Source organism: Cydia strobilella, chromosome 12, assembly GCF_947568885.1.
Source record: "Cydia strobilella chromosome 12, ilCydStro3.1, whole genome shotgun sequence".
Classification (NCBI taxonomy): domain Eukaryota; kingdom Metazoa; phylum Arthropoda; class Insecta; order Lepidoptera; family Tortricidae; genus Cydia; species Cydia strobilella.
Genome location: NC_086052.1, coordinates 11,037,602 through 11,064,207, shown reverse-complemented (window position 1 = coordinate 11,064,207; position 26,606 = coordinate 11,037,602). Strand labels below are relative to the sequence as shown.

General features: G+C 35.9%; 1 protein-coding gene across 1 annotated transcript; it reads left to right on the top strand.

Annotated features, from left to right (window-relative positions):
* The first annotated feature begins 277 nt into the window (after positions 1-277).
* LOC134746115 (uncharacterized) lies at positions 278-26,159 on the top strand. The gene is made up of 4 exons (XM_063680378.1): positions 278-747; positions 17,967-18,102; positions 24,098-25,215; positions 26,017-26,159. The coding sequence occupies exons 1-4, from the start codon at positions 493-495 to the stop codon at positions 26,152-26,154; spliced, it is 1,647 nt and encodes a 548-aa protein (XP_063536448.1). The 5' UTR covers positions 278-492; the 3' UTR covers positions 26,155-26,159.
* The last annotated feature ends 447 nt before the right edge of the window (positions 26,160-26,606 follow it).

The following is a 26,606-nucleotide window of genomic DNA, read 5'->3' as shown; positions in this document are numbered from 1 at the left end:
GAGTTTCTTCTTTACTATTATCCATTGTACACAATATAACAAATGGCGAGATTCAAACCGTAGTCAGTTAGCTATAAAATTTCTTGTTCCGCGTGAGATTGCCACAATCTGAGCTTTTTATAGAGCTAGTAGCATTTAAGTTAGAAGTGCGTTCACGTCGTCGCAAAAGAAGAATCACGAGCAAAAACTGGTATAGAAAACTAGATTTCCACGTCCGCAAGCGTTTAGAACGATTAGCCGCGAGCGACGCATTGTTGATACGCTATCAGCTGATCCGGCGCAGTCCGCCATGGTCCCGCGCTCGGAGCGCATGCGCGCAGCCAGCGCTCCCCTAACGCCGCGAGCAGTCGTCGCCGGCGCATCTAACTTCTAACAAACATAAGATCGCGAAAGCTTCGTGCTTACTTTGACAATGCCGCTGCGAGCGACTGAGATTTTTGAAGTTATCAGTTTGACTTTCGAAAGCATCGCAATGATCAGACTTTGACTAATATGCCGTCTAACGTGAGGAAGGTGGTGCGTGTGACAAAGTTTCTGCTGGCGGTGGTGACTGTATTCTTTTTTAGCTGGATGGTGTGTGTGAATGAATGGCACAGTGGAGTAGCGTGGGGCGGGCGGCGCGGGAGTGGCGCCGTGCCCACCATGAGGACTATCGTGGCGTACTCGGAGAGCAAGCAGGCAGAGATGGATCGGCCCTCACCCGTCACCTGTGACCGCCTCCCGGCGTTTCCAGAGATACCATATATTGTAAGCACCACTTTAATATTTTGATCAGCATAACTGCAACTATAGATTGCATAATCATAATAGAATAAGCATAAAGTTGGTGCAGATGTCAAAGACATTCATTAAAACTATAGTGCCTGCGCCAATTCTTTAAATCAGAATGGGCGCACTCCAAGTGACGCAAGTGTGAAGGCGCTAAGTTAAATGTGGGACTATACAATACATATGTATTGCCTCAAACCTAAAGTAAAAGTGCAGAGATGTTATAGAATAGTGAAGTTCTATTAATTTAAGTAAACTCGAATTGTTTACATAATTAACTACATTTATGATACATATATGCCAATATGCCTATTTTTTAGTTCTTAATGTTTGTCATACAAGCTTTTGGTCGACCTGCTTATTCCTCATCATCCACCTTAGGCAAACTATTAAGTCAAACCCCTTCTCAAGCTTTTGATCGCCACTGGCCACTATAAATGACGTTTATAAAAGCAACTTCCGCTTTAGGCATTCCGATTAGGTTTACTATTCGGAGTTATATCTATCTTTGCTATTACGAGTTGTAAATAAAAGGGCCGATACAGGCGGACTGCAACCCGACTGCAACTTATATGGGAACTGCACGCCGACGTTGCAGTTGGCGTGCAGTTGAAGTTGCATTTGGCGTGCAGTTGCCGTTGCAGTTGGCGTGCAGTTGACGTTGCAGTTGGCGTGCAGTTGACGTTGCAGTTGACGTGCAGTTGGCGTGCAGTCTGCGTGCAGTTCCCATACAAATCTGTATCAGCCCTAAAAGAGTAATAGCGGTTAAGAGATTTCCAAGATTCTCAAGAAATATAAAATTTTTTAACGACTGATTAAAAGCAAAAACTACTAGAATTAATATTACAGTGTAAACCGGTAGCTCTATAAAATTCGCATGAAATATTTTATCTCTAAACTATTTAGTAATAAACTATTTAGTTTAGTTTCTAAACTAACATTTTTGAATGGAAACTTTGATTCAAATGTCGGCATAACCGTAGACGTAAAAAGAGGCTCATCCCAGCTGCCAATATTTTGGAAATCAAGTCTTGGTTAGTTTGGTTACAACAAAGCTACGAAATAATTTCAACTTGTTTTTTAAGTAGGTATATCGTTTTGCAACTATAGACACTATAGTAATTTATGTTGTATAGTACATGGGTACACCAAATGGGGGTTATTAGGCTGGTAATTCTAACACTGGAGGTGTTCAAACTGCATCGACTTTATTCAATGTTATTGATGGTCATTCACATACAGCCGCCATACTCGGGAAAACAAGTTCTATCGAGAAAATTGTGCTTAGGAATCATACGACCTGTTTAGATCTAGAACTGGTAGAAAAGATTATACCTGTGGTTTTCCCACAGAATATGTAAATTCAACATTAATGTGCAAAACTGATGAGAAAACTTCAACCTTGTCAAGACAAAATATTACGCATTGTTGGTTTAACAGTTACATAGTCGATTCCCACTCGGCATTTAGAACAATAATGAGTCATTTAGAAAAATAACGTTTATGTTTAAAACCCTGACCGTTACGTGCAATATATGATACAACAAAGAGAGTATATAAGGGAGAGGTAGAAACGGGAGTTGGAAGGGGTAGACCTCGGCGGACTTTCTCTGGTCAGATCGGGGAAAACCTGAAGGAAGGCCAGGTCAAGAGCACCATAGACCGGCGCGCGTGTATGAGAAATGTTATGAAAGTCAAAGAAGCAAAGAGGTATGTCAGGATCGTAGCAAGTGGAAATCAGATAATTGGTTGATCGGTGACAGTTCACATAAATAGGTAGAAGATAAAAGAAGATTAATAGCCTAACATTTATTAATCTTTTTATAAAGTTGAATGTTAAGAAGTGTGTGGTGTGTTGAAGTTGAATACTACATTACGATACAAGTGCGAAAAAAGTAGGAAATTCGCAACAAGTGGCGATAAATTTTACACACGCCATTACACATTGAAACAAAAAGTGATAGTTGAACAAAACCTTTCCAAACAATTGTTTTAAAGCACCTCTTTCTTCCAAATCACCTAGGTACATTTTATTTGTCTATGGGGGCCAATTTGAGTCATCAGTAGGTGGTTAATAACTTAGGCCAGGACAGGCTTCTATTTCCCTTTTTTTTTTTCAGGGTAACATTGTCAAATCTTGTTATTCTGACGCGTCAAAAAGCCTCCAGTAAATAAATAAATAATGCTTTTAAAGAACTTAAAGTAGGTCTAAAGATACTATTTACAGATGGCTTAAAGTTAAAAAATAGCCCGTTTAAATAAAATCCGTCGTTCCCTGACATGGCACAAGTTTATTAAGACTAAAGTATAACAAATTGGCAGAGATAAGAATCGGTCGGGTCGGTAAGGCACAGGCGGTCGTTCCGCCCGCCGCGTGGTGTCTTGCTTCCATTCATTTTTAGGGTTCTGTTGTTTAAAAGAGAATTATGAAACAAGCTGGAAACAATTATTTGAATGAGAAAAATTAAGAAATACGAGTATAATAATATATTAAAGTAGTATCAACAATTTATTTGGCACGCTTTCCAGTCCAAACGCCGTGGAATGTACGAGGAGTCGATTAATCTTCATTTGTACTTAATAATAAGTCTGTAATTAGCTGTTACATTACGGCTTGATAGGAAATACTACAATTTAAATTCAAGATTTGTATTTACATTTCTGCTTCGTGCTTTTGTTGCAGCACAAAATAGCCTAGAAATAGAACGTCCGCGATTTCCCATTTCGCGCTTAGCCGGTTTTTGTAATACGATAATCTTTGTGATGCTGGTCACGAACACAGAATAAATCGAAATCAATATCTTCTGAGATATTGATTTGTAATAGAATATAGCCACCGGGTTATCGTGTTTGCGATTGCGGGCACTCTTCGGCTGTCCCACGTCATTTAAAGTCGTGAAACGTACGGTATTTTGGTCGTAATTCTTGCTAAAAATGGGAACATTTTCAGTAAGCATTGAATTGAAAAAAAAAACAATATTGCATACAACACGAGAAGAAATTAAATTACTTTTGATTTGTGTTTTAAGTAGGTGGAGGAGGAGAGCTTGGACAGTTTATTTATAAGAGTAAGTATAATATATGACAGTTTATAATTCATATCGCACACATTTTGATTTTTGGCAATGACAATGAAACTTTATTAATATCCTTCAGATTCTTAGACGGTTAATTTAATAGATTATGCGTCATTGTGGCCAATTTTATTAATTTTAATATTTTTATTTTGAAAGTTGAACGACGCAACGAAAATAGTATTATCTTAAAAGTTGTGAATTTGCTTGCTTTTCGTACATAATTTACCACAGTATTAAATCATTTTACGGTTTAGACTCACTTGTTTTAGTCACTCGCGCGACATGTTTCGGAGAGCCTAGGTCTCCTTTCTCAAGCACTAATAGTGCGAGCAGCGTTCACGACGACCACACCACAACCACGACGATTTACCACAGTCGTTACAGAATCATATAAACTATTTTTTACTCTGTTAATTAATTTATTTACGAGTTTATAAAGTATAAAATACTGGATTACTAAATTCTGACTAAATTAAACTGGATCCAATTTAAAACGCCTTAGTTTCATAAAACTATTCACTCCGGCCAATCATTCTGTCTACTTAAATGATGTTTAGACCAAGATTTATTGCTGCTTTGCAAAAACCGATCTGATAGCTTATAATTTTGGTAAATTTGTTCTAAATATGGATCTCGTGTTGAATCCGTTTCAAGGTTGATGGGGTCAATGTTACTGAATTTTGTATAATTTACTCTGGTAATCTATGTAAAATTGATTATTCTTGTTTATGTTCTTTTGCCGAGTTTTATTTCTTTTTATTTCGAATTTACGGAGATAACGAATTGATAATATTCATTCCTTATTCAACGTCGAGTAAAGTTAAAAGCATTTAAATGTTTTCGAAAATAGACATTCCAAGTTATGTTAATTAATTAAGCAAACGTAACGTTTACAAAACAATTGACATTGCAATTCTAATTGGAGACTGGAAGTGTTTTCTTATTCTGTGATGCTTTATAACATTAGGTCGGTATATGTACATACATACATATAGTCACGTCTATTTTCCGGAGGGGTAGACATCAGAGACCACGGATTTTCACTTGCTACGATCCTGACATGCCTCTTTCGCTTCCTTCACTTTCATTATAACATTCCTCATACACGCATATATAGGTATGTTATTGTGTTTAAGGTGGTTCGATTTTCATACAAAATTCAATCTGCTTTAATTAAGGCACTACACACTATTACTACACAAATATTTGCTCATTTATCTACTTTCGAATATTCGTTTGCGCTAAATTAAAAGAAAAACTTTGTTTCATACAGAAATCATACATAAATCAACGTAATTTTTTCATCAATTTTACGTATGTGTGTGTCACAAATGTCGTGTACAAATACGTTGCGTGCGGCGTTGCCACTCTATGACGTTGGCGACGTTGCCTGGCCGACCTGGCAGGATTTGCAGTTGCAGTGCCGTGTTTAGTGCATTTTTATTTGACAGTGTTGACACTGACACATAGGGTCATGTTTATTGTGTCAATTTGTTTGTATAAATCAAGTTACAAAAATCATCGGTGTTCTGGTCCGCGAAAATCCAGAAAAATTCAGACTCAATTGAAGCGGAATTCATGATGGTGAAGTTTCGTAAGGTAGGTACAGTTTCATTCCTTCATTATACATTGTAATTTTCTCGTGCCGATCTTTTTAGAAAATAATTCTCACTTCTTCCGTAATGGTAGATATAAGCAGTGAACCTATACCTATATAATGTAATTATTACTGTTTTGGTTGCCGAATAGTCAATGTGTCACTAACTCTAGGTTTTTTTAGGTATTGTGCAAAATGAAGAGGCATTCTTGGAAATAAAATGTTTTCCTTCCTCCAGAAAAAATCAGGACATCCTCACTGCAATAAAGTAAAATAAAACATTTCCTGGGGATGAAAATTATGGAATTTTGTCTATGAATGAAAAACACAATTATTACTAGGTAAGTAAATGATAACTTTATTAGAATCCATATTGTTGCATCATCTTTCTTCCTATAACATTAGAGATTTTGTGCTATCATGATATTATTTTTCTTTCAGGTAAAGGGACAACTACGGATAACAAATATGAAAAAATGTTATTCCATTTGTTGTGTGAATCCATCTACACCAACAAGACATCCACTGCTGGACATAGGCCTCCCCAGGGATCTCCACAACGACTGGTCTTGCAAGACCGGCCAAAATATCGAGAAATAAATAATATAAATAAACATGATAAATATCCCGTTTTCTATAATAGTTATAATTAGGCCATGCAATGTTGTTACTCACTGTACCTACTTGAATCCAAAAAAAAATATAAAAAAAGTTTTAATTTTATTTTACAATTACTACTTTATTATTAGTACATTACGATACAAGTGCGAAAAGTAGGAAATTGGCAACGAGTGGCGATAAATTGAAACACGACCGAAGGAAGTGTTTTAATCGACACGAGTTGCGAATTACCTTTTCGCACGTGTATTGTACAACGTTTTACAGTACATAATTATGGCCCTTTACATTTTCGACATATGCACGTATTGTACTAATTACCGCACTAGGGCGGTAACGTATATGTAGCACCATATGTACTAAAAAGTATTTTACAGTACATATGTTGCAACTTTCTCGCCCTAGTGCGTAAAGAGCACTTTTCATGCATATGTCGAAAGTTTAAAGGGCCATATGTACTGTAAAACGTTGTACGATACACGTGCGAATAGGTAATTCGCAACTCGTGTCGATTTAAAACACTCTCTGCGGTCGTGTTTTAATCTGTCGCCACTCGTTTCGAATTTTCTCTTTTCCGCACTTGTATCGTAAATAACTATTTCAAACTGCAAGGGTACGATGATAGATCTCAATTCAATATAATTTTGCAACATTTGGCATTATTAGGTTATAAATTGTATGGAGATGAAATCTATCATCGTACCCTTCCAGTTTGAAAAATACTATAGAGGCTGGGCAGTAAGGGATTGCTTTACTTGTAGAACTATATTTAGCGCTTTAAAAAAAACTGATACCTGACACTTACAAACCTGGACTTCCTTGGGCTAGTGCTACTAAGAATAGTCAGTATTCTCCATCCTTTCTGAGTTGGAAGAACCCAAAAAGGTGAGATTTGTGAAAGTCAGGTTTTCAATATATGTGGCGTTTTCAACCAAACGGGTACCTACTTATTGTTGTCATATTTCCATAAAGCTTCAAAATAAAATCAACCTAATCGACAACCGACAATGTGGTACCTTTTAGTTCAAAACGTCACATATTTTTATAAAACGTTATAAACTAATTTATTAATAATACTGAATATCTGGGAGAAAAAGAAAACATAAGTAAAAACTCAAAAATGCTCGTTTTCCCAGAGATAAGACCTAGCTAGATCGAACCCCTTACAGCAAATTTCATCGAAATCGTTAGAGCCGTTTCCGATATCACTGAAATATATTTCGGTTATATCGGAATCGGACAAGAATTCGAAGAATAAAAGGTATAAGAAACATAAGATAACACAAAAAGGACAAAAAAAAGTACCCCTGACGTACCAGTCTCGAACCCGAATCCTCTTGCACGTATTTCCACGAACATACCGCAACGCCATTGCAGCATACTTACACTGCATGAAATTGTCTACTACAAGCATCACGGAAACACTGTTTGCATGTGTGAGTAATAGTAGGAAATAGCATGACAGAAACACTCTGTCGACTTTAAAAGTGTTTTTTGCACTAATGAAGTATTCAATGTTTATTATAATAGTTCAATATTTATGTAAAGAGTGCGCTAAACATACTTTTAAGTATACAGATACCAACACTATTCCACAAAAAAATAAAACCTGAAAATTTGCGAAAGTGACGCCATCTAGCGGGGTTTAAGCTTTGGGTAACCTAGTCGAACCACCTTAAGCGAATATGTTTCTAAGTGTTCCCTTTAATCAAATTACAATATAACGAATAGCTACTTGAACGTGACATTATGGTCACTTTTGTGGAAATGTTGATACACGTGATGAAATTTTGATATTTAAATTATTCGAAACGCATAAAGCCTTTCAAAATTAATTTGACGTGCAAGTCCCAATATGACGACTGACGTTTAGCGATGTCACGAGCTGTTAACAAAAAAATCGAATACTGCTTTAAAAAGAAGGACGATAGATTGTTATGTCAAAGTCCACAAATGTATATTTTCAAAAGATAAAGATAACTTTATTGGAAATAAAACCTATAATATATCTCAATAAATGAAACATCTCGTAGTCAGTCAGGCCCCTATTCCACCACGGCGACAGAGGTGCGACAATTGTCGACATCACTGTTACTAACGTCACAGGCCTCCGTAGGCTACGGTAACCGCTTACCATCGGACGGGCGGTGTGCTTGTTTGCCACCAACATTTTAATTTAAAAAAACTCCACTACATCTGCAATAAACAAGTACTTATTTTGCGAAGCTAATGACAAATAAATAATATATAAGCTAATGATAAATTTCATGTTATCAATTTTTGTTTTGTACAATAAAGTGATTTACTACTACTACTACTACTACAATTCTGAAACAAGCACACCGCCCGTTACCGTAGCCTATGGAGGCCTGTGACGTCAGTAAGAGTGAAGTCGACAATTGTCGCACTTGTCACCGTGGTGAGTAGGGGCCAGAGCATTATTCTCCCACATGCGTTTGTTGTATCAATATACCTGCCCAAAGCCTTTCATATTTGTAATGGCTTGATATGGTAGTGAATTTTCGTTTCTGAATGTATCCCCTGGACCTAGTACGAAGCACGTATCTCGCCTCGGAGTGTTATTGGCGTTATTGCATTTCATTGCTGTTATTACCGTTTTACAAGTTTCCTTCGAAAATTATTGCATGAAAAAGGGCAATCGTAACTTAAAATGAAATTACTTTATTTCAACTGGTATACTTAGTTTAAAACAAGACTCACGAAAGTAATTCCTTTTTGCGATTTTTGCATATTAAGCATTTATATCTCAAGCGATGAATAGTATGTTCTCCCTACGATATGCTTTTTGCAAAAAATTTAATTAGAAAGTAGTTTTAAGTTAAGAAAAACGAATGAATTTTAGACGAGTCTCACGTAGACAATTTTATTGAAATACATATAATATAGTGAATAGTAGAGATCAAAATAAACCTACGGTTATAAATGTCAAGTAGCTGCAAGTAACCCTTGTTTTTTTCTATTTTTATAGAAACTGTAACTCCACATGCAAATGAATTTTCTATATTCAGAGTGCAAGTTACGATTGGATTCCGGCACGTGCATGCGCCAACGCAATTGCATCTACGACATCTACGTGTGGGACTAGAAACTGCCGCTTTCTGAGAAATTGAGCCGCGAGTGCTTAAGTTTGAAAAAATGTTCTAAGAATTAACTTATTCCTTCCCGTTACAAAAAATACGAATAAGCATACTTAATGCATTTTTTGCTACAGCTAAGCAGATTTTTTGTCTTAGGTCCAGAATTTTTGCAATGTTATTGTTTAGCTACATAATTAGAATGCAATGCACTCGCGGATTGCATGACGGTAAATGGGAGATCAATGTAAATTATAGTTTATGTTAGTACTTTTGGTAGCTTTTTATTTAGGTTAAATATATCACCATTGCGTGAAATAAAACCCTACCGCCGCCGCCGTATTTAGCATTTTGTATTTATGTAATGTGCATTCAAAATTTGCATAGCTTTACTTTTAGGTGTTATACATTTTTGTTTCTGTTTTTCATTCATCGATTCATCAGTTCTACTCATTCCATCAAAGGTTGGAATAGATCCCATATTTAATGATCTAATGAAAAACTCAACCAATAAAAATAAAAACAATAAATAAAAAAACTAAAACTGAAGAAAGACACGCTAATATTAGTCTCGACTTTAATACACTAGCCTCGATCAAATTTTATTTGTAGAAGCTTCATTCGGCGCTAACTCTTTTAAATTTAAATCTATGTACCTATGCAATATAAATCCAACACCCAACAATGAGTGCAGGCAAATCTATAAAGTTGTACCAATTAAAGGTGCCAAGCCAGTAAATGTGTCAGTGTGTTAGCTAACTGTAGACGCAAGTAGGTATTCAGATGGTATTGTCATTTTGATCGCATAAAAATGCGTCACGGGAAGTATGGGGTCGCGCGCGTGACTTGAAATGTTTCGAAGACCAGGTACGAAAGTTCGCGGCCTGAGTATGAAAAAAAATTCAAAGATTTAAGAGTTTGCAATAATAGTCTGAGTTTATAATGACGTCCTTCTCAGGATAGTCAACCACTATTACGGCTTTTGCATCCCAAAAAACTGACCCCCTGATGTTATTGGCCGACAAAATCGGTATTCCTTTTTTTAAAGGCGGATAATTTACTGCTAGGTTATGAAGATATTTAATTACAGCAAGTTGGTCCAATTTCTCCATTATCAAGAATCTGTCTACACGTAACTTTAGCTCGGCCGTAATTTTTTTTTTTTTTTTAATAATGACGCCAACTGAAAGTTCGCAGGATGACAGTTGAAAAAAAAAAAACAAGATCAACCCTCGGTAAACGACGTGGCTTGAAACTTAAATGATCCGATGTCGTAACTAAATGCTCATGTATACAGTGTATGAACTGTTAGAAATTAGGTATTCTAAAAGATTTTCTGATAACAAACATTCTTAGTCCTAATAGTCCTATAGGTACCTAGAGATCTTAAGATTCTTAAGCCTACTTGATAGAGCCACTTGTTATAAAAAGGGATGCAGTATTAAAACTACTTTTGTAAGAAAACTGGCACCCTATAAATGTAAATGCCATACAAATGATATTTAAGTGGGAACTTTATTTTTTTAAGTACTGTCTATATCGCATATGCATCTGTTTCATTGTTGGTAAAGAGCAGCGAAAAGAGATTTTCCCCTCACTAGCTCGGAAAGCCGTCTTTTATCCTTTAAAACAAGCGGGGTCAAACGTATTTTATCCACTAGTGGGGAAAGTAATTTGACCTTGGATGGAGAGTGTTTAAGTAGCTTTTGACAGATAACAAAACGTAAAACGCTCATAATAATGGTTTGTGCGATATTAATTATCATAAATAAATGGTTTGAGAATTTAATAAAAAATACCAAATTTAGCTTTATTTAATGATTTTAAGTCATAAACCTTAAATTCCATAAGAAATATTTGTGTTTTTAAGTTGAGTCGATGCAATTTCAAAACGCTTCGTCAGAAATGCCAACATTGTCAACAAAAATTTTCTTACCGACTCCGACACGTAAAAATACACAACTTCCAGAGTTTTCTGTTATAATATCGTATTATCGTAAAAAAATGAGTGATTCCAGTGATGAAGATGATCTAACGCCTGTGGATGTTGCACTTTCCTCGCTATAGTGAGGAGAAAAGTTTTGTGTTACACACGGGTGCAAATGTATTTTACTTCTCGTGTGTTGAAACACTCGCGGGTAAAATACAACTTTGCACCCTTGTATAACAAATAACTATTATTTCCGCTGTCATCTAACTTGTGCTTTTGCTTTATGGTCAGTTATTAGTCTAAGATTGAACCATTAAATGCTGAATTCATTTACGTGTTAGAAGTGGAAAAAAATAGGTAATTTAAGGTCATTTTAGGTACTTAATTGAAACCTTAATCTATATATACGAAAAGCGGTACCATATTGCACCGCTAGCCGTAATGGGTAAAGCCTTAAGGCACTCATGCTTAAGTTTCATGTATTTTAAGGTAGTAGTGGCTTTAATCTTACTCAGGTACTTACATACTGCTCGTATATTCTAAAAAATATATTTTTATTTTTATATCATAGTCTGTAAACACTTGTATACCTATGATGACATAATAAACCATAATTACTGCAAATCGCTGCGCAGGATATTAACTGTATCTTGTATATTTACGAGTATGGGAACGTCTAGTAAAGCTACAAATTGTAACTTATGTCTAGGAAACAAAATTCAAAATCGTAAAACAATTATCGCATATGCCCATAACTACCTTCCCAAGCCTGAGTTTCCGCTAATAAGGCCGCACATCCCTGCGATTGCTATCATTTCCGTTCGGCTTTCCTCTTCTAAGTTGTGGTAGGTACTAATAGCAACATAGTGTACTGACCATTGGTAGACCGTATCTCGCTGCATTAAGGTTTAAACGATAAGTTGCCTGTGTCAACGGTGGTACGCTGGCTGCATAATTAATCTCCTATATAAGTGCTATAAAATAGCATATATGTCGTTGGAATCCTAATGTATCCGTGATCTTTTTCGATAGTCCTCGTGTGGCAGTAGTGTATTAAGATGCCTTGGGGTTGTGTAAATTAGAGTTTTAGTTATGCATATGTTAATAAAATAAATAAAAACATGCAAATGGTTTTTTGTTATGAAAATTTTTAAACGTCATCATTTATTAGCCTAAAAATAAATTTAAGTATTTTATTCGAGGCAAATATTCATAGTGAATACAGACGTAGTTGCAGGTCAGATAAGTACCTATTTATTTTATACAAACTAAGCAGTGATCCAAGTTAAAAGTTGTAAAAGTCAAATATTGGACAGACGGTACAATTTATAGTAATTATAGACTCACACCGCTTATATACACATAAAAACCATTTCAATTATTGTGATTTAATTGGAATGCTCCTTTTAATCCTGACTATATAGGTACGCTGCACCTTCTTCTAATGAAAGGATATATTGATACATCTCATAAAGTACCTACCGAACAGTTAGTTTTCATTTGCGATTATTTTAAATGCATATCGATGACACAAAAGATAAAAACCTCAGAAAATCGGAAAACTGGTATTACAATTACATTACCAAAAGATATCCAAACCAACCAAACCCAACAGAGCAAATCTAAACCGTAGGTTTAAAAATACCGGCTTTGTCCTTTATGTATACATCCAACGTAACATATGTATTTAGCGCCGTACGTGGGCAATTTCGAGTCGAATTCGGCGGAGGGCAATCATACCCTATTGTTAGCAATGATTGTAGGTTTGTATTGGTACGTGATCTTCACAGCCTAGATTTAAAAAAAATTACAGTGAAACCTTTATTGGGACCCTGATAAATTTGAAACCTCAATAATTGCAACCAAAGTCCGGTCCCGTTCCCTTGAGACCAAAATACCTCTATAATTGAAATTATGTAACCTCTTTAATTGCAATTCAGATTTTAGTGCTTTTCTTAATTTTGCCTCTGTAATTCAAGACATCGCAACCAAGACCTCTATAATTGAAACTGTGCTAAAAAGTTCCGTTGTTTTACCTGTTCTTATTACCTCTGTTATTGAAACGAGTCTTATTACCTCTGTAATTGAAATAATGTAGCGAGCAGAAACAATATTTTTATAGCAATGATATTTTTTTTTACACGTGTTCAAATTTTTAAATAATACCAGAATTTATTTTATTATTGGGTATATATCACAGTCTGTAGTAGGTGAAATAGTTTTGAATTTTGATTAAATCAAAAACATAGGTAGTATGCTTTTTACATTCCAATAAAACTTTCTTCTACAATTCACGGGAAAAATTTAAAACCCAAATAATTAATAAGAAAATAAAGTAGTTAGTAATGTAGTGTAAAAGTGCAAGTTATATAATATATAGACTAAAAACCCAGAACATAATTTTGTAAATCTACTTTGAATGGTTATTTGCACCTCCATAAAATAAATTTGTCAGAACGCAACCTCTGTTTATAAGAACCTCTATAATTGAAACAACGATTTTTTGAACCTCGTTAATTGTCACGACCTGTTTATATGAAAAGCCTGGTTAATTGACACAAAATTCCTTGGTCCCTTGAGATTTCAATTATCCAGGTTTCACTGTATGCCACTATTAACACTTTGGATTGTTAGTTCACACTAACCACGATAGTGTTAAATATTAAAGTTCTGTAATCTTTGCTTTATTTTAATTTAGCTTGTAACAATTCTATGTTATCTAATATCTATCATAAGAGCAGGCATGAATAGGATCTAAGAACTAATTAAATTACTTTCTATGAAAATATTTTAATTTATGTTTTTTCAAGTAGACACACTACTATTTAAACTATAAACCCTGAACACACACTGGAAACTGGGGGCTTTGGTAATTTTTTCCTTCGTAGTTATATGACATTTATTTCGGTCATGAATAGGATTTTTATCACATTTCACAATTGACTAGCACTATACATTTCCAATTTCGTATATCCCATAATAGAAAAAAAACATAAATGTATGTAGGATGTATGGAATTTGCACGTCATCACGGCCGGTCGTCATCCCTTGAAAAAGGATGACGATTTCTATGATCGTAAAATTTGTATGACGAATCTTGATGATTACTAATTTTATGCGAACGAAATCATTTTGTTGAAACAATGATATAAGTAAGAAACTTGTTTAACATCTTTAAAGTACTTATTCTTACCCTAGAAAAGTATCCAACCACAAAAATTAGAAATATAAAGGAGCGAAATGAAAGCGCGAATAATTTCTATAAACAAAAGCTAAGAAAATAAGTACAACTTGAACTAAGCACGCTGCAGAATTGATTACCTCTGCCGACGATACAATCTGTTTGTGTAACGAACTTTACTCAGCTTAGATCCTTTACAAGGCTTAAATGGTCTATGAGCGTTTCTTTCTCGATGGCTGATATGCCTTCTTGGTACAAAAGGGTTTTGCTTAGGCTAAGCATTTGGTATCTAGACTCCGGACTCCCACTCAGGCTATTGATAGGTACACCCACCGTCTAAACCTTAATTGATTGTAAGCATTGGTTAAGGATTGCTATGTTGACCATAAGCTATTAGATTTCTCTTGTGCATTTATGTACCTACATAGTTTGGTTGATTTAATATATTGAAAAGTATTGAAAAAAGTAAAGTAACAATCATATAGCGAAGCGATTTCTAAGGGCACTTTTTATTACCAAAATTATTCCAAGTCGGTTCTTTTCTGAGTAATGCATATGCGATCATTAGTATTTATGCGGCACTTAAAACATTAAAGGAGATTTACCAGTATTAGAAACCGCACAGATGGTTATTAATGGTGTAGGAAGAACCAAAGGTTGTAAAGCTCTGATTTAAAGCGTTCGAGCGAGGCATGCAGCATGCCGGTATCTCGCATGCAATTTGCATAAGGCTGCTTATTCACATTGGTTGCTTCAGTACGCGCGAATGAAGTTCTTGGGTAAACCAGTTTGGCATGACCTCGAGACCCGTGGCGAGATAGGGGGAGGAAGAATCGAACTTTACAATTTTATGTCATTTCGATCTCATTTTAGATCACTACAAAGTATGAGCGAGATGCACTGCGAGTGATGTCAAAATGAAACATCAACTTCACTGGATTTCAAACGACCGTTCCGGTCTACAATGAAGGGTGCTGCCCTAGAAGCCCCTGGAATAAACCTATGTAGGTACTCGCAATTGACACACTCCCAAATCATGTGTACCTGGAAAAATTCATTAAATTTTTAAAAATAATTAAAAAATATCTACAGAAATATGATCTAAACCACCTAAGCTACCTGCGCCACAGAAGGCTCTTAAGCTTGTCTACTTTCAAAGTTTCATACTATCATAAGTGTGAATGGGTTCAAATATTGCGTCCATGTTCGCTAGTACCATACAAAACTGCAAGTTGAATATTAAACATAATAAAATTAAAACAATCTGCCTGATGACAAATTTTGAAATCCCTTTTAATATTGTCGGTAGGTATACTTGTATTGTAGGGTGTTTCACTTTTGTATAGAGAAAAAAAAGTTGTGATATTTTTTCTGACTTTGCTCACCAATGGGATATCCCTAAACTAAAAAACTATCTATTCCAAATTTCAAAAGAATCGAACAATGTTTAGGGGTTGCACAAATTGAAAAGGTAGAGCGATAACTCCATATATTGCGGAAAAATTAACTATTTTATAAAATAATAAAATATAATTAAAAAAAAGACGCCGTCTTACTAAGATGGCATAATATAGTCGAGAAATTGGGACGGGTACCGCCGTGGCCAGGTGGCCTAGGGGTTCATGGCGTTAGCCGCGATATAGCTAAAGACGCCGGTTTAAATCCGGCCTTCACCGCTGGAGGGCTTCGTCACTTTTTCTTTAATATATGACATCTATTACAGTTTATTATTCAGATACATGTAAATTTTTGAGTGAAAATAAGAGCGCCGGTTTTACTTTTTAATTATTTTTTTCTGTTTACGACAGCCAACATTGGCAATTATAGTTCCATTCAGCCAAATGATTAAAAAAAGTTTGTTGGTGAAATATCGTATTATTTAGCATCTTATTTATACAATATCAAATAAATATTTACTGTATATCGTGTAATAACATTTTTTTTTACGTAATAAATATTTAACGGTAAAATAATTTGTTTTTTTGAACATTCAAACTCTTTGGTGACGATGCATGTATGGATTACGGTCAATGAGTTTGTCGAAGCTGCTCAAAGAAATATGTCATGGAATGATGAGGTCACGCTCACGGTTTGGCTCGCTTCTGATGGTGTTTCAGTCAAAATTGCCGATTAGATTATTTGAAAATATTAATAATCCTAATGTTTATACTGAAATTGGGCCATTTTTTGGGTTCCGTACCCAAAGGGTAAAAACGGGACCCTATTACTAAGACTTCGCTCTGTCTGTCTGTCTGTCTGTCAGTCTGTCTGTCTGTCTGTTCGTCTGTCACCAGGCTGTATCTTATGAACCGTGATAGCTAGACAGTTGAAATTTTCACAGATGATGTATTTCTGTTGCCGCTATAGCAACAAATACTAAAAACAGAATAAAATAAATATTTAAGTGAGGCTCCCATACAACAAACGTGTTTTTTTTTTGCCGTTTTTTGCGTAAAGGTGCTTGGCTGGTTTTTTAGAATCATATTAACATATATGTTTCCTTGAAACCATTATTTCCATGATTCTTTGTTGCTGTCATCATGCCAATTAAATTAAGATGGACCTCCTTTGGCTCAGGTAGGTACCTTACTCAGTGATCAATTCGCCTGCGCTCGGCAAGTGAATGTAATAAAATCCAAGTCAATTCGAAGCGCGTTCGTTACATTCCCACGGGGAACTTAGCGCGCCCTACGCGGAAACTTTTAGACACGCGCGTTCATGCCAGATGAAAAATAATTACTTACTAGCTGTTATCGTATATTTTCATGAATGTTGTGCAATATTTAGGCCATTTCTACGATTTTTTTATTAATTTGTATTTGTTGGTCAAAAGGACAGTCAGTTATTAATTGTATCATTTTTCACTTTAAATAATTAAAAATAGTAATGTAGCTATTTACTCGTGAGTTAGTGAACAAATCTTGCGATAGGACCTCAGGTTTAATGAGAAAAGTACTTACTATAAAACGTGCTTGTGACAAGTGACTAATTAATTGGGTACCTATCTTAACAGCTTGACTGTCGAATCTTATAAAACAATACATAAATCTATTGTAATCGTTCAAAGATAATGAACCTAGATCGTGTTTTGCGAAAACATAATGCAGATGCAATTTACGTTGTGTGAACAAATTGTATCGTCAATTATAATCCAAGTTAAAAATCATAATGTACGAGGTAAAACAAAAATAAAACAAGTACCGGCCCGATACGCCAAAAACTGCGTGATGTCACGCAATTAATATTTCCTCCTACAGATTTAACCAACCATATTAAATTGGCCTTCAATGCTTGCAATTTTAATTAATACGTGGTATATTTTTTAATGAAAACATCCTTTCCAAGGGATCTTGACATCTGGTACCGGGAGACAGCACATACGGTAAAAATTTGCCAATTTTGTTTTATCAAATTGCCGTCGGTGCCAATTATTGCAATTGACAATTGGCACTCAGAACTCAGAATGTATCAATTAAAACTTTTTGTCTCTCTCTCGGTTAAGGAAAAATTGTAGGAACAATTTAGTTTCAGTCTTGTTGGCATTTAATTTTATTTACACTATATATAGGTATACATACATTGCATACTGTTAGGTACTGTATTGTCTTGTACACATTTTATACCTATACGACTTCAATTTTCAAACTTAAAATAATCAATTAAAATGTAGCAATTATTTGATTCTTCATTTTAATTTCAGAATCGAACTTGGAGCCACAGGACTTCGCAAGAAAACACGTGGCAGAGAGTGGAGGGCACCGGAGTGTCGCTGTACGCGGCGTTCTACGACCAGCGGGCGGCGCAACCCTATGTGCGGATACTGGCGTCCTTTCGAGGTATATTCAATAAATAAATATTTAGTAAAGATAAATTCACTTCGTAACTTGGATTAACAGAACTTGGCAAGTACTTCACTACGATACTATCTAACAATTGGCGAAATATTAACATGGTCCATATTAGAAGCCAAGTCCATATTTAGGGATTATCCCGTACCTAATATATAAAATGTATCCAATTTAAATATTTAATTTGTATCAAAATTAAGCGTACTAGCACAAGCATTTTTATGAACTACCAAACTAGTGGCAAAATTTAAAGACCTCTATCAAACTATAAATAACTATTAAACGTCCTTGTTGCTTTTGTCGGAACAGGTTATGTATAAATTAAAATTTAACAATGTAAAACCAGTATTAATAAAGCATTTAAATAAGACCATGAAAATGTTAGTTTGCTACGAATATTCTATTACAATAATTAAGCGGGTAAGTAACATGATTATATTTTTTGCATAGAAGCTCGTTGTCATGCCTAGGTGCCATAATTGACAGGCGTTGTCGCAGTACAAGTTATCGTCAGTTGAATAACGCAACGATCACTTGCATACAAATTAAAAGCAAGTTTTATAAACTCGTGTACCGAGCTTAGCACAATACTACATTTTGTTTCTTTAAGTATTTATTTACATCTCTGTTTATCTTTTTTGGAGATCTTAACAGATATTTTAAAGCGGTGATTATTAAAACTATGATAACAATTTGATTGTATTTTTTTGTCCAATGTTACTCGTTATTCGTACAAGAGGGACGCACTGAGATGAAAAGTGTGATTATGCCTCCTAGACTTCAGACATTATGAATGGACCTATTTTTTTAGTACAGTTGCTCAAAAAGTGCTACTTAACGTAGCTGTTTAGCGTGCGGAAAGTTGGTTTTCGCGAACTAGTGCTTTTCACTTTCACAATTTTTTTAAATTTATATGTGTTTCAATTCATGAGTGTTAATATTAGTTTCCTTTAACTGTCGTAATCAACATAAAAACCTACTGTTAATGTGAGAATAAGAAAAATATACATATTTTATATTTTATTACTTACCTCTTCATCATTATAACACGTTTATTTTTTTATATTGAATATTGAAAAACCGTTCTTAATAAGTTGTCTGAATGAAACGGAATAGCTATGAAAGGTAGAGGTATGAATAGCTGCCTGTCAAAGAACAGGCGTTTTTTTCTTTCTGCAAGCATGATTTAAGTTTCCAAAGGCAATATTCGATATTGTTTTTATTCCTTAATTGTTGTTTTTCTTATTTTTTCGCAACTTTATTTTAAAAAAAAAACGTCGTTCGATACACGTGCGGAAATGTCATTCTTCACTCGGTCCTCGTCATGTAATGACATACTTTCCGCACTAGCATCGAAATGTACTATTATTAAACGCTTAGTTACTAAGTGAAGTTACAGCAGCGAATGAATGTTATAAGTAAGGTAAAGGAAGAGAAAAGAAGAAGCCCACGGTCACAATTTAAAAAGAAATATACAGATAATTATACTTTAACTGTAGAACAATTATCGCTACATATGTCCCATACTTGTCCAGGGAAACTTAATTGAAACAAATGCCTATTTAACCATGAATAGCATGAATAATGCAAAACTTAGACACCGGCACACTGGCCGTTTTCCACCTTTGTTCTACAATTTTTAACGAATGAACGCGTGTAAGAATAAATACTACGTAATTATGTAATCACCTGCCAGCCCCTTGTCGCGAAGATGCTGCTTGTGCCAATTTCATACAACTTGTTTGACATAATTTTCTTGCTGTATTCGTTTTTTGTGCTTGCCAATACGCCGCGAATTGAGAATGGTGACATAGGCCTTCCGAAACATGTCGCATGACCGACGAGAAATACTTGTGTTAAACCGTAAACAGTTTCGAACAGAACCCTTATACTAAGAGGATATAACTAAACGGAGCCTCCACGTCTGTAATTTGCTGTACAAAAAAACTGCCAATTTTTGCGGGGGAGGGGAACGTCAAATGTATACGTAACGTCAAAATAGCCATGTCAGATAAACGTCAGTCCATACATTGTGTATGACCATTGGCCGACTATTTTCGACAGAGGGGAAAGCCTGTTAGAGGCTACTCCGTTTGGTTATATCCTCCTAGCCCTTATAGTATCGCCATGTCTCCCTGTCTTTTAGACTGTCTACTAGATTGCTATGCTAACAAAGCGGTAAACAAACAAGACAAAAAATAAGGTACATTCCCTACACGTGATGTTTAGATAGTTTTTAAGCTCATTACCTATTCAGTATTATTAGTTTACTTTTAAATACAGGTATGTGGTTCATAATCGTGATATAATGGAGAGCTTTTTAGTCGAGTACCGTGTTAAGGCCGAAGCTTGCTGAGTGGCCTTATTGGGTACGAGATTGAAAAGCTTGATTATATCACTATTGTATACAATACTTTTTCTACAAGTCAACAAAAATAATACTTTAAACTAGTAGAATCATATAGGTCAATAAACCAAAAGTATACTTACAGCTTAGATACGCGAGCAGCCGCGATACCTTCATACTCGTACGCGCCCCGGCCGCCGGGGCCCGGCGGGTTACATCTTCTTGTAACTCATGAGGCCCTGGTAGTTGCTCCTTACTAAATGTCACAGTTTTTAAACAGTTTTTTTGGCCACCGTAGCCTATGGAGATTAACAAGCAACCACCTGAGGTCGTTATTTTGTGCACCAAGCTCCATTCTGCACAATTTTCCGCCTTCCTGATAATAGTAGGCGCCTGTGTAGATCCCGGGCAGGTCTTCTTTACAGTGTCCACCTAGCGGGTTGGTGGATGTCCACTACCCCGTCCTCCATTCACCATGCCAACCATACTGCGCTTTTCAAGTTGTCCGGCTTCCCTCTGTTTCTACCTATACTATACAAGCTAAAATAAATAATTAATTTGAGCTATCGTTTTGTTTCGTCCTCTTGACGGCGGCGAGCTGTGATTGGTCAATTTCATTATAGTTGACTAAACCGTGTCGAAATTAATATTATAGTTGAGTAGAATTACAGTTTGGTATACGAAATCTTAATTCAACCATTACAGTCGACGAGTAGAAAAAAGTTATTACATCGCACAAAAGGTCTCAATATACGGAGATAATTGCATTCATAATGTAAACACTGCCTTTAAACAGCTAAAAGTCAGGAAAGAAAATAATGAAAAGTAAATTCAGCAATTATGCGCACGCGCCGCCCGAGGCTCTCCACAATTACTTCCCAAGAGCTGGCATATTGCAAAAGCATAATTATTTACTTTAAATAGGCCTCCAGAGGAAATCCGCGGCCTTATTCTCAAATGAGCATTTTAGAAATCAAAATTAATGGTATTGGTTGGTTGGTAAATTTGATTTGATTTCATTTCATTTATTTTATAAAAATAAATTACAGTATGCATAAATTATGCAATGTCAATCTACACGATTTTATATTATGATCGTGAATATTTTACAAATTAGTAAATAAATATATAAGAGTTGACTTGTGATCCTGAATACAGTTCTGTCAAGGCAATAAATTTAGTTCTCTAATAAAGTCTCTAGGTTCCATGTTGAAACGCATAAAATATTAGCTCTGCTCTGCATACATTTTTATATGCAGGGGTGCTAACCTTGTACATATCTACTTGTAGTGTACCAATTAAAAAAGGAGAACATAAGTACCTATGTTGAAAAGAAGTTCTTAAAAAGAATCATGATGCTTAAAGCAACAGATATAAAGTTTGCATTTTTGTACGTGATTAACATGCAACATTGTTTCAAAAAAGTTTAATACGTTACCAACCATTATGTATATAAAAATTTATGGTCGAAAATTTCACCCCAAGCTAACCTGCAGCAGGGTAAAATAAAGCGTGTAAACAAGCACTATCGAGATAAAGTCTTAAATAATGTGTTCCTTGAACATGTGCACAATCTACACTAATAAAGACATCGGCAAAATCTCGACGGTTGATAAAACGACGCCATAATTATTTCTCCCGAGATACTGCGGTCACAGGAGCTTACTACTATGTATTGGCTTTTTTTACTGAAACCGACTGAATAAATATAAAACCTACGTTCTGTTTAATCTTAACTGCTATTTTTGCAGATTTTATAATTAAAAGGTTATAAATGTTATGTTATCATGCACTAATTTTAACTTAAAATGAAAAAGATTTTTAAATTACTGAATGCAAAAGTTAAGTCGTAGCAAAAGAAATATGTGTACCTACACTAAAACTCATTTAAAACATAATAATATACACCACAGTAATGTTACCATTTCTGTCTATGGCAGTTTCAACAGCTATAAACATCGCAGAGGCTAAATAAAACCTTGCAAAAATGTTTAGTACCCCCCTAATTTGTTTTTATAACTTAATAACTACTAAGCTCGATGTTAATGTAAACACTGGGTACTTAAAAAAGTAGTTCTGCCCTCGTAACGTTCGTGTCTGCAATGCACTCAATGACTGCCGATCTCATTAAAATCTGTTGCTGCTAAGTGCACATTTAAATCTCAATAAACGTCCTTTAATTTTATCGACGCTCTTAAAAAGGTCAGGGAATTTGCTACAATTTAAATAGTGCTCGTAACAGGGCAATAGTATTTGCGTAAGTCGCATTTCTTGAGCCGACATATCCTTGCCAAACCAAAAGAAAACAGCATCAAAGAGGAGATGAGTGTAAATTTAAATTACAGACAAATGTGCCAAGATTGGTTTTAAAATGCTAAAGCTATTGACTTGATACTTTATTCTTCTAAAGGTATATAGTTTACGGTTTGTTCAAGTGAGTAAATTGCATCTGTATAGGGAACAAAGTGTCGGGTAAAAGTGCGAATACACGACACAGCACGCGGCGAACGCGATAAGCGCGCGGTCATTTGTCAGCGCGGACGGCGGACGGCGTGTACATTCCATCCCGAGATAACCACCACTCGTTTATTGAAAGACAGTCTCTCCCTTTCTGATGACCATTTTTAGCAGATCAGAACGATTAATAAAGTTTTCAATTTCATTAACCGTCGGGATATGTATTAATATTACTTGTACCTATCTACAAGTGTTCAGCCGATGATGTTATAAATGCTATAAATTCTTCATTGGCAACCATGTTGCGAATGATTGTAGAACATGCTACTTCATTAAGATACTTTTTTTTAAGTTACTGATTATTCAAAAGTATTTACACTGTTCTACGTTCCACTTGTTGTAACACCATAATTACTTCTGCTGAAGTAACACTTCGCAAACTGTTCATAATCAGTGTAATCAGCAACTATCTAGTTAACTAAATAACTTCAACTGCTACTGGAATTTCACTCCAGCCTTCGCACGCACTCGTTATGTTTAGTTTTAGAGATAACATCCCAGTTGTAAGTTATGAGCCTTAACTAGCATCGACAAGCGCCGTGTAAGTAGGTATTCATCGAGTAGGTTTATGTACCTATGTGTAGAGTAGTCCATCACCCAAAAAATATGTGACGATAGCCACCGTGAACCGTAAGGGCGCAGCTAACGTGGATTTAATAAGGACGAATACTCTTTGTATCCGAGCTTTTGAACGTCGACCGTAAATTCCGAAGAGTTTGAAGATAGGTTACTGTCATTGTTCCTTTGTTACTGTTCACATGTTCAGGTTCTGAGTAAAAGAAAAATACATTTCTATGGGCAAAATTGATTTGTAATTCCATTCGTCCCGAGTGGCAGGCATCCAGTCCTGGTCGGAAAAGGCGGCAATTGAAGCACCGTTGTAATGACAGTTCCTTGAAAGCACCGCTTTGCCTTTTGCCTTAGGAAATGACTCGGCTCGACTAAATCACTATTATATCAGTAAGAGCTTTCTCAATAGGAAATAAATAATAGCATACTATCTGCTGCTCTGATACCGTAATGTTTCCGCCGTGAATTTATACTACGCGTAGTTGTTTGGTTTATTAAAGATAGACTTTTTTTATGACGGCAATTGAGATCTAGTACCTTTGTTCGCAGGTCGCAACATTTCGACAGAGGTGCCATTATTCTGCCAAACACGTTCCTTGAACTCCGAAGAATCAGTAGAAGTGGTTGCAGCCAAACCTTTGGAAATCTGGTGGCACGAATGGGATTCAACGACATCTAACATTGAAACACCTTTACTGTTATCATGTCCACTGACAGAAGTCCGAAATGGCCCCTTTACTGTATCCATCGTAACACAGCCGTGTGATGATCCCAACAACGCATTCGCTTTGAAATCTTATTCCAGGCATTTTAAGCACCAGAGAACCTTTACAATTTGTGTAAAAGATATGAAATTTGAGAATGACGTATCGCAAAATCTAGTCGAATGGATAGAAACTAACAAGATACTCGGCGTTGACATGATCGATATGTATATAGACAGCATCACTAAAGAATGTGAAAATATTCTGTTTTACTACAGAGATCTAGGTTATGTTAGATTATTCCATGTTCCTATTAAACATAAGCTAGAGAGGTCATTATGGCAGCGTAGAAGAGACCACATAATTACTTACAACGATTGCTTGTATCGGAATTTACGAGAATCTGAATACATCATCCCGTTAGATGTTGATGAAATAGTATTACCGAAAGAGGCATTTACATGGCCTGAACTACTTAATCGACTAAGTATTTATGGCTGGGATCCATCGCAATACTCAGCTATTATGATACAAAATGCATTTTTCTTTGACTTCATGCAGGGACTTGAGAAATATAAAGCTAAGAAATTAAATTATAACAAAAGCAAAATTTATATAAAGCGAGATGATGTGCGGATTAAAGATGCCGAATATTTAGATGAAATAGAATTAATTGACGATGAAAATAGGATAGACGACGAAGTCATAGATATTAAGGATACCGATAAGCAATTGTATGATATATATAAAGAAAGGTGTGGTAATGACTTGGTGATCCCGAAATTAGTGCGCCACATAGTGAGGTCAGCAGTTATTAGTCCTAAAGGTTCATACAGCAAGAGCTTTATGTTGACGAGAAAGGTGCTGACTGCCTTCAACCATTACCCTTTGGCCAGTATTGGCTCGACTGGCTTCCTCGGCTGGTCCGCGCCCTTCAATGAAGTGCAACTCAATCATTACAAGGTAATTCCACATTGATTACCTAGGTACTTCCTTTTTAGAATAGGTTTCCCCTGCCTGTTTTTAACTACGCCAGCCGTTGATCGCGAAGTTTACTGCTATAACATAAACTGAATTACCTAATCAAAACCATCTTATCGATGATACCTATAAATAGTTGGGTAAATCAACGGTTCAAAAAGTCAATCTCGGAATTTTATCGATTTAAAGTACTGCGAACTCCCATGACACGGTTGACGTCTGCCGCTGCCGGTAGAGCACGACTCGCTGTTATCTGCTGCACGCCTTCTAAAATACGACCTCAGAAAGCCATTTATTAAATTTGTCACGGATCCCTTTCTCCATCTATTCGCGTAGTTCGTTTCCCATTGTAACTGGACTAAATTACAATGCGCTTACAGTTCTCGACTCAGGTAAATACGGACACTTATTTATGTATAAATGTGACGTTAGAGTACAGAATTAATAATTGTTGCGGATTTCGAGTTTATCAGATTGATATACAAGGCCGACGAATGTATAAAATAGGTATAAAATTAATGCGCGCCAGCCACGTGTGGGTAAATCGCAGATTTTCTTTTTTGTTTGGCCGCATTTAAGTTTGCTTTGGTGACTTCAGCTTATTTAGTGGTTTGCCAGAAGCGAGTACTTGTACAACAACAGTTTGCCAAGCACTTTATCAGTAGAAAATTCAAATGAGAGTAGGACCTTCGCACCTACATTTTTCAAATTTGCCGCTTTTTTCTCCGGATAAATATGTTTGTAACTTACTAACCAATAGTAATTGCAGCTGTTGTGTTGCAGGAGTCGTGCAACACGACGGTGGTGGCGGACTGCGCGCGGTACGGCCGCCGCGCCCGCGTCGACACCGCGGCACTGCGGCTACGCGCGCCGCTCACGCGCGCCCTAGCCCGAGCATTGTGTAGCGGAATAAATACTTGACCGATGTTATGAGTTTTATTTTTATTATATACAAAATGCACACATGTACTGACAGATATTATTAAGTCTATGTGGTGAAGACAGTCTATAAGGGAAGACCGTCAACAAGCTGTTTCGTCGCTTGTAACAGTTGTAACTCTTATGAGTTTGTACACATACTCAACTTACAGAAGGTCGGTAGAGTTAAACCAAGATAAGTCTGCACCGATTTTATTAGCCCACGCAGTGCAAGTAATATTTATACGTTATTAAAACATAGAAGATTAAAATAACACTTGCACTGCGTGTGCTATCAAAATCGTTGCAGACTTATCTTGGTCTAACTCTAGAACAGGGGGCCTACGTAAACTCATGGCAGGGGCTATTTCAAGATTTCGTTTTAGAGACGAACTTGTCAACGTAGGTATCTTTAATTCTTTATATTTACTAGATATACAATCCAGCTGCAACTG

Bases quoted from the DNA above. Each gene is read 5' to 3' on its own strand.
- LOC134746115 (XM_063680378.1), top strand. From the start codon at position 493: ATGCCGTCTAACGTGAGGAAGGTGGTGCGTGTGACAAAGTTTCTGCTG. The intron at 748-17,966 runs GTAAGCACCACT...TTTTAATTTCAG, and splicing joins TTCCAGAGATACCATATATT to AATCGAACTTGGAGCCACAG. The intron at 18,103-24,097 runs GTATATTCAATA...CTTTGTTCGCAG, and splicing joins GATACTGGCGTCCTTTCGAG to GTCGCAACATTTCGACAGAG.